The sequence below is a fragment of the Lathyrus oleraceus genome, chromosome 5 (assembly GCF_024323335.1).
Source record: "Lathyrus oleraceus cultivar Zhongwan6 chromosome 5, CAAS_Psat_ZW6_1.0, whole genome shotgun sequence".
In the NCBI taxonomy this organism is placed as follows: domain Eukaryota; kingdom Viridiplantae; phylum Streptophyta; class Magnoliopsida; order Fabales; family Fabaceae; genus Lathyrus; species Lathyrus oleraceus.
Window position 1 is genome coordinate 338,670,972 of NC_066583.1, and position 9,773 is coordinate 338,680,744.

General features: G+C 40.9%; 1 protein-coding gene across 1 annotated transcript; it reads right to left on the reverse strand.

Moving 5' to 3' along the window:
• Nucleotides 1-7,352: 7,352 nt before the first annotated feature.
• LOC127080537 (uncharacterized) lies at nucleotides 7,353-8,069 on the reverse strand. The gene has a single exon (XM_051020855.1). It carries the CDS (start codon nucleotides 8,067-8,069, stop codon nucleotides 7,353-7,355), a length of 717 nt encoding a protein of 238 aa, XP_050876812.1.
• Between the last annotated feature and the right edge of the window lie 1,704 nt (nucleotides 8,070-9,773).

A 9,773-nucleotide genomic window follows, 5' to 3' on the forward strand; every position in this document is an offset into this window, starting at 1 on the left:
GCCTGCTTCATGTCCATATACGCATCTGAGCAGAATCATGTCGTGGTTTCTCTTGTATAACACACCATTGCTTAAGAAGAATTTGGATGCTAACTTCCTCAATGTTTTCTTGTCAAGGGTTGTTGCATTTGTTGGACATTCTTGGTTTTGCAAAAAGCATCTGATGTCGTGAAACCAAGGTTTACCATCGGTTTCCTCTTCAATCAACTGATAGTAGGCAGGCTCAACTTTCCGCTCTATCTGAATGAGAGGCGCTTCATTATGGAATCTAACTTGGTACATTGAAGCCAACATAGCCAAAGCATCAGTAATTTGGTTCTCAGTTCTCAGGATATGACGGAAAGTGATTTCATCAAAGTATTTTATTAGTTCCATGACATAGGCACGACATGGGATCAACTTGGTATCACGGGTTTCCCATTCTCCTTTGACTTGGTATATCACCAAGGCCGAGTCTCCACATACTTCGAGGATTTTGATTTGGAGGTCAATTGCTGCTTCAATGCCTAGGATACACGCCTCATATTTCACTATATTATTTGTGCAATCAAAACACAACCTTGCTGTGAAAGGAGTGTATCCACCATTCAGATTTAATAGAATAGCTCCTACACCATGCCCCATGTAATTGAAGGAACCATCGAACATGAGCTTCCACCGAGATCCGGGTTCAGGTCCTTCATCAAGTCCTGGGATTTCACAATCTTTTACTACCATAATGTCTTCATCAGGAAAGTCAAATTTCAACGACTGGTAGTCTTCAACAGGCTGGTGTGTCAGGTAATCAGACAACACGCTTCCTTTAATGGCTTTCTGGGATATATACTGGATGTCATACTCAGACAGTAACATCTGCCAACGAGCGAGTCTTCCAGTTAAAGCAGGCGTTTCAAATATATACTTTATTGGATCCATTTTTGAGATCAACAAAGTAGTGTGACAAATCATGTATTGTCTTAGACGACGAGCGGCACATGCTAAAGCATAACGAGTTTTCTCCAAGAGTGAATACCGGGTTTCACAATCGGTAAACTTCTTGCTCATATAGTAGATGGCATGTTCTTTTTGGCTGGTTTCATCATGTTGTCCCCAGCACACATCCCATTGACTTTTCAAGCATAGTTAAGTACATAAAGAGTGGTTTCCCCTGAACAGGTGGAATTAGAATAGGGGGCTCTTGCAGGTATTGTCCGATCTTCTCAAAAGCCATTTGGCAGTCAGAGTTCCATTCAACTGCTTGATCTTTTCTAAGCAACTTGAATATAGGTTCACACGTAGCAGTCATATGAGATATAAACCTAGAGATATAGTTCAAACGTCCCATGAATCCTCTAACTTCTTTCTCTGTATGTGGAGCAGGCATTTTTTGTATTGCTCTAACCTTGTCTGGATCTACCTCAATTCCTCGTTGACTAACAATGAAACCAAGCAACTTTCCAGATCGGACACCGAAGGTGCATTTAGCAGGATTCAGTCGTAGTTGAAATTTCCGAAGACACTCAAATAACTTTTGCAAGTGATCCATATGATCCTCTTCACTTTGGGATTTTGCAATCATATCATCTACATAAACCTCAATTTCCTTGTGCATCATATCATGGAAAAGAGTGACCATTGCTCTTTGGTAAGTTGCCCCGACATTTTTGAGACCAAATGGCATTACCTTGTAGCAAAATGTTCCCCAAGGGGTGATGAATGTGGTCTTTTCCATGTCTTCTGGATCCATCTTAATTTGATTATAACCCAAGAATCCGTCCATAAAGGAGAAGACCGCGAACTTAGCAGTGTTGTCTACCAGAGTGTCAATATGTGGCAGGGGGAAATCGTCCTTTGGACTAGCTTTATTTAGATCTCTGTAATCGACACACATCCTGACCTTGCCATCCTTTTTAGGTACTGGTACAATATTAGCTACCCATTGAGGGTACTTCGCAACTGCTAGAAAACCAGCATCAAATTGGCGTTTCACCTCGTCACAAATCTTTAGAGCCATGTCGGGTCTTGCTCTTCGGAGCTTCTGCTTCACTGGCGGGTAATCTGGCTGTAGTGGTAGCCTGTGGACAACAATATCAGTGTCTAAACCTGACATATCCTGATATGACCAAGAAAATACATCTACATATTCTTGTAGCAACTTGATCAATCTTTCTTTGATGCTTTCCCCAAGTGTAGTCCCAACTTTGACCTCTTTCTTTTCTTCCTCATTGCTAAGGTTGATTGTACCTACCGGTTCTTGATGCGGCTGAAGGGCCTTTGACTCGTGCTCAAGCAGCCTTTCCAATTCTTCAGGGAAATCACAATCTTCCTCACTATCCTCTTCCGCTTGGTAGATGGGGAGTTCAAAGTTATAGAAAGTACTGAGTTCATCGAACTCAACTGGTTTATTGATTATTCTGCATGTTTTTTAAATGATGGTTTTTTAAAAAAGTGGAAACAAAATGCAAAAGAATTAAAAATATTTTTGTAGTTTTTGAAAGGATTTCCATTTTAAGGAAAGAAAAACAAATAAATGAACGATAAGAATTTGAACAAAATGCTCTTTATTTGTCATAATGATTTTGAAATTTAAAGTGACCCTACAAATGATCCGTTAGCCTTGGGTAGAGCTAAGGATTTTGAAAAAACAAAGGAAAACACAATTACTTTGACACAGGAAAAACTTTTGGAATCTCAACTGCTTCCCAATTTTTTAAGGCCGCTTCACACCGATATATCAGATTTGATGCTTCTCCATCTTCAGTGTCATCTTCAACGGCACCAACTTGATCTCCATGGATAAATCCTGTGCTTAGGAAAACTTCTTGTATGCTCCGTATACGGTCCTTTGCAGGGACCAGGGCTCCTTCCTTAGTAGAAGGCTTGTACCCCAAACCAAAACGATCATTTTTCTCGCTAACATTGATGACTTGCCCCCAACCTGTAGGACCTCCACTTTCAACTGCTGACCTTGCACTATTCAAAGAGGCGAACAACAAACTGGTTTTCTCAATAGGATCCTTTACTTCTGCAAGTGTGGCATTGGATATTTCAAGTGCTTGGAAATAGGTCTCTAAGGCATCTTCATCAGCCTCGATATAACGGAAAGAGGAGAGTTGACTAGTGATAAAATCTTCTTCACCTGAGACAATGACGAGCTTGTCATCGACGACAAACTTCATTTTCTGATGCAAAGTAGAAGTCACTGCCCCAACAACATGTATCCATGGACGTCCCAAAAGGCAGCTATAAGCGGGATTTATGTCCATGACTTGGAAATTGATGGGGAATACGTGCGATCCGATTTGGATTGGTAGCTCTACCTCCCCAACTGCTGTTCTCCAAGAACCATCAAATGCTTTTACCACAAGTGCACTAGGTTTCATTTCCGAACCTTGATAAGATAATTTAGCAAGCACCCTCTTTGGTAGAACATTGAGGGAAGATCCAGTGTCAACTAAGACCCTGGCCAGAGCATCTTCTTGGCAATTTATGGATACATGTAAGGCGTAATTGTGATTCTTCCCTTCCTTGGGTAGCTCTTCATTGCTGAAACTTAGAGTGTTGTAGGCTGTGATATTGGCGACCACCCCATTGAATTGGCCAACCGTTATATCTTGGGTAACATGAGCTTGAGCAATCACTTTCAGTAGAGCCTCCCTATGAGCTTGGGAATTCAGAAGCAAGGACAAGATAGATATTTTTGGCGGTGTTTGATGTAACTGATCGACTATCTTATAGTCGATTTTCTTTATCATTTTTAGAAATTCAATCGCTTCATCTGATTGCACTGCCGGTTGTACCCCTCCATACTCTGGGGCAGGATTTGTAGTTGTAGCTTCCCTTGTTGGTTCTTGAGGGATTATATTAACATCGGGAGTATAAGTCCGACCGCTACGGGTCATTCTGCTCGTCCCTGCGATGTTAGTGATATTGGTGTCAACATTCTCCAAGCTTTTGTCACCTTCAAAATATTTAGGTTCTTCATCTACCACTCTATCTACCATAGTTATGTCATATTTATAAGGTACCGCTTTGGTGCTTTCAAAGGGAAGGGGGGTAGGCATACAAACTACCACGGGTGATGAATGAACAACATCTTTTCTTTGATAAGTTATCCCAACATGTTCTGGTAGATTGAAAAAGGGTTCAATGACTGAAATTTCCTCGTTTGTTGCAGAACCACAAACTTGTAAAACACCTTGATCCATCAAGTTTTGAATATCAGTTCGTACCACTTTACATCCCCTTGGATAACGGCATATTCTTCACAGTTGTCGTGACATGTATCAATCAAACTAGCTCCCACCAATCTTGCATGGAGTGTTAGCAACGGAGTTTTAACATCTTCAACATTTTTGATTATACAAACATCAGAAACATCCTCAATGGCATTAACATCACCATGCACCGACAGAGGGTTACTTTTTACGTTGGGTCCAACATCTCGGAATGAAAGGATCTTCTTCTCAACCAGCTCTCGCACAATATGCTTCAAAGCATAACATCCCTCTAAATCAAGCCCAGGGGCACCCTCATGGAAAGGACAATGGGCATCTTGATTGTACCATGGAGGTAAAGGATTTGGTGGAGGAACCAAAGGTCTGGGAGTCACCAACCCTTTCTGCAGTAACGATGGGTATAACTCAGTGTACATCATAGGGATTGAAGCGAAAAGAGGTCTACCTCTTTGTACCCTATTTTGATTTGGAAGATTTTGTGGACGTGGAGCCTGTGCCCTCGACTGTTGATAAGCGGGTGGCATGGGTGCTTGCTGGTATACTGGTGCTTGTTGAATAGATTGATAGACAGAAGCTTGTGATTGGTTGAAATTTGGTGTGACTGCTGCCACATACGGTTGTTGAATATACTGCACTGGATAAGTTGGTTGTTGCTGAGAAAATTGATATTGCTTCTTCCACGAATGACTCCTTCTTTGACTGGTTGACACTGCGTTTGTTTCACCCTCTTTCTTTCTTTGAAAACTTTCGGGAAACTTTTTGACATTATTACCAGATGTTTCAGAGGTGGTTATCATTTTTCCATTCTTCAATCCAAGCTCGACCTTTATGCCCATGGAAACTAAGTCAGAGAAGCTTGCCGATACACTACTCACCATCCTTTCATAGAACATAGGCTTTACCGTATCCATGAACCAATCTGCTAACTCCTTCTCAATAAGGGGTAGTTCGACTTGCGAGACCACTTCCCTCCATCGTTGTACATATTCCTTAAAAGACTCGTTATCTTTCTGGGACATGCTGAGCAATTGCCTCCTATCTGGGGCCATATCCATGTTATACTTATAATGTTGGATGAAAGCATCAGATAAGTCTTGGAAACAGCGAATTCTACTTTGATAAAGGCTTAAGTACCACTTAGAGGGAGCACCCCTCAAGCTGTCTTGGAAGAAATGTATCATAAGTTTATCGTCCTCTACGTGCGCAACTATTTTTCGATAGTACATAATAAGGTGACTTTTAGGACATGAGTGGCCCTCGTACCTATCAAAATCTGGGGTCTTGAATTTCGCGGTAATCACAAGACCTGACACTAAGCACATCTCCCTAGCAGCAACACCAAAGACTTGGTCACCTTCCATAGCCCTTAACCTTTTCTCAAGAATCTGGAAATTCTCTTTCATTCCTCTTATGTCTTCATGCCTTTCATCATCTTCGTCCGAAAAATCCGGAGCATGTTGTTGATCTTCAAAATAAGGTTGCACGTGTGCATGGACAAGGGATGGTGCGAACGTGTGGACCACTGGATGAGTTTCATTGATAGTTGGTAGAGAAACCGTCTGCTGAGTGGATTGTACAAAACCAGGGGCGCCTTCAACTGGAGGTGTGAAGCCGAGAGGTAAACCATAGACTGGCCAAGCGGTCGGCACTGTCCTTGCAGGTTGGGGTTCAATCCTAGGACCAGTGATTTCTGAAACGACCATCGTTTGGGTGTCCAACTTGGCCTTAATGACTTGTAGTATCTCCATGACTTGACCCATGTTTCCTCGTAGGTCTTCAAGTTCTGAGCTTACTCTCTCCAATTCTTGTTCTTGATCTGCCATTCTTTGACGAGCGTTGGCTCTGGTGTTGTAGTGGTGTTGAGGACTCAGTGTGGAACTGAATAAGACACAAAAATGAGTTTTTTGTTTGAAGAATGACATGAGTGTATGTTATGGGTGCATTTTGTGCAAAGCTCTTAGTTATCTTTATTATTTATTCCAGCAATGTTAGAATATATTAAATAAGAATAACACATAATAATTGAGGCCCAAAATGACAACTATCATTAATTAAAATTAAATTTGAATACAAAAGGATTTAACTTCAAGTACAAATTATTCAAATACAAAAGATTTAAACACCAACAATTCAAATTCAAGTACAAGTAAACTTAAGCTCCGTCTCAGCTCTTATGATCGTAGCAAGATCTGTGGTGAGCTCCTTCATCATTTTCTTGCAAAACTTGACGAAATTGAAAACTTGAGGAGGCGTGTTTTCTGGACACATACACCAATCGGCTTCCTGGAGTTTTTCTGGGAGTTCCAACATGTTGAGGTTAACAAATCTAGCTAAGTTGCGGAACTTGCCATTCCATTCAACATAAAGCTCTTGGAGTTTCTTGATGACCTATTGATCTTCATCTAAGGTTGCTCCAGCCTCTCTATACAGCCTTTTCCAATACACACAATCATTCTTCAGGAGCAAGTAAGCTGCATCACCTTCTTGGCTCTCCAAAACTGCAAACCTCCTATTAGCTTCCTCCAACTGGTACTTGAGATGGTGATAGTTTCTTTCAACTTCTTCCTTTTGGAGTAGCTCATGAGACAACTTTTCCTTGCATTTCTTCAGAGTGTCCTTCAGTTCAAGGATCTGTGCCTCAAAGTCAAGCTTAATTTCTTTCTTTTCCATAAGAGATCTATCCAACATTCTTCCTAACTCACAAATTCTATATTCAACTTTCTTGAGCTCTTCCTTCCTGGTTCGGATCACTGACGTGGAACCTATAAGGATATGATCAAGATCGTCCTTCTGGTCTTCCAATAGCCTGGCTCTCTTGTTACTATCCTCAAGTTCCTGGGCTTTCCCCTTACGTTCATCCTTCAAATTTTGATTTTCCAAGATAGCTCGGTTCATCTGAATCCGTAATTCAGTATTCTCCAATTCGAGCTCCTTAACCTTAGTAGTGAGTTTCTCCATGTCCTCAGGGAGTATAGGCTTGGGTTCAGGAGTTTTGGGAAAAGCTGAAGCATTAAAGATAAATGGCAAATGGATTTCCCCAACTATTTCTTTCACCCATCGAGTGTAAGGTTCTTTGACGAGAAGGTTTCTTTTTCCAAACTCTTTACCCTTCCTAACAACCTTTAACCAAGCCTTTCAGATCGCTCTTACATCAGTATTACTTGCTTGGATGTCAAAGAACACAAATGGCTGTAAGTCCTTTGCGTTAGGAGGACCATCCATGGAGTAGCCGTGTTGCATTCGAGATAACATAGGGTTATAATTGATGCAACCCTTAGTACCTAACAACGGTACATTAGGAAATTCCCCATAACTGACAATAATGTATGGGGTTTCCCACTCTCGGATATACCATCGGATGGAACTTGCAGTGAGAGAAGCTAGTCTTTGAGGAGATTTAAGTTCCTTTGCCACAAAAGGGCCTTTTTTGGGCATATGTTGCATGAACCAAGTATAAAGCAAAGGAGCACAGCACAACAAAGTTCCACCCCTCTTTTCATGTCGAGCATGAAGGGCATGGTAAATGTCAGCTAAGAGAAATGGTACAGGATTGCCAGAGAGAAAGACTTCTATGGCTACCTGATCCACACATTTTTCAACGTTTTGGAAGAGCACAATCCCATGGATCAATAAAGCCAACATAACATAGAATGCATTCCAATTTCCTTTTTTCTTGAACTTCAGAGCTAAATCTTCCAAGAACATCATGGCAAAACCTTCGAAACCCCCTTTCTCAACCCAATTGTCTAGAACAGTCGGGACATTGATACTTAGGGCTAAAGCTATCTTCTTTGGGCCCGCTTCCTCTTCGAGCTTTGGAAGTGGATTGAAATCTTTCAATTTGAGACCCATGATTCTCTCAACTTCTTCCAAAGTAGGAGCTAGTTGGAAATCAGCGAATGTGAAATAGCGTAGAGGTGGATCATAATATTGTGCCAACGAGCTGATAATTCCATATTCAACTTTCTTAGTCAGAAGGCTTAAAATTTTCCCATAGTCTTTTACGAAATCATCACGCTTACTGAGAGTCAAATCAGAGATCAAACCCTTCAGACTGTCAAGCTTAGGTTCCTTGTACTTAAGTGTGAAAGTGTTTCTCCTTGGAGTTGTCATTTTCAAGTTCTCAATTCCTGAAACAAATAAGAGACAACTAAGAGTTTGCTTTTTATGATGTTGATGCAATGTATGTGGATGAATGTGATGCATTTTTTTTGTATAAGTTCAATAGGCTTAAGGCATAGATAAGTCTGATTGCTTTGTATAGAACATGGTTCTCACCAGGTATGATCTAAGATTTTAAAAAAAGTTCCTAGAGTCATGGATCCATTAGACTGTTTGCTACCTGCGACAACTTACTTGCCGGGCATCAACTCCATCTAAAGAATCTACTCTAAGTGAGGTTCTTGCATCGATCCAACGAGAAATCCAACTCGCAGACCCATGCTACGCAACCATCTTTCCTAGTTGGCCAAATGATTAAGGTTCTACAAATGGTCCTCAGAGTCATGGATCCATTAGAAAATATCAAAGCTTACGACAACTTACTTGTTGGGCGACAACATCCTCCCAAGGATCTACTCTAAGTAAGGTTCTCGCACTGACCCAACGAGAAATTCATCTCGCAGACCCGCACTACTCAACCTCGTCCTATCTTATGTTTTTACTCGAGACTCGGGTAAAAAGTATTTCCCTCAAGGTTTGCAATCAGAGTATCCAAGTACCAAAGTATTATGGAACTAATACAACTGATTATATCAATATGACAATAAAGATATCAAAATAAATAAAGAAAAGTCACACAAGTAAATAAACAAAGGCACACAAATGACCTAACTAGGCTTGACTCACTTAGGAAAATCACATTCCCCAGCAGAGTCGCCATCTGTCGCACCTCGAAAAATGAGAACACGACTTAGCGAAGCGCAATCGCACGCTCGCATGATGGACTAAACAGAGTCGCCATCGAACTTTATTTATTCCTAAAAAGGAAAGGGGAAATATCGAAAAAACCCAAGAAAGAACGATAATGATTATGGTCGTCGCAACCAATATCAGGGTTCGAGAGTCGATTACACAAGGGGAAGGTATTAGCACCCCTTACGTCCGTTGTACTCAACGGGAACCATTAGGTTAATTGTGTGCGTTATTGTTAGCTTAAAAATGTTAGGCTTCTCGAGTTATTAAGTGTGAAAGAAAGAAAGGGTGAGAGGAGAATATTTTTGGATTTTTGCAACGAAGGAGACTAAACCTAAGTTTTCTATTTATGGGCCTGACAAGATTTCGCAATCATGCTCCTACGTATCTCAATAGAGAACTCAAGGCTTACATAGTTCTGGGTAGAAAATGTTTGTTTGTTGGTCGATTTTAGCGAAAGCTATATTGTATTAATCGACGAAAACATTGTTTTACCCAAAACAGATGAGGAGCAGACGTATACTACACATCGAATGGATTTACAAATCAACATTCGGAAAAACGTCACTTATCTCAACTCAACAATTGTGGCCGAAGCATTGCTTTGCATCATCTAAAGACAAGATGTCTTTCGTTTATGAA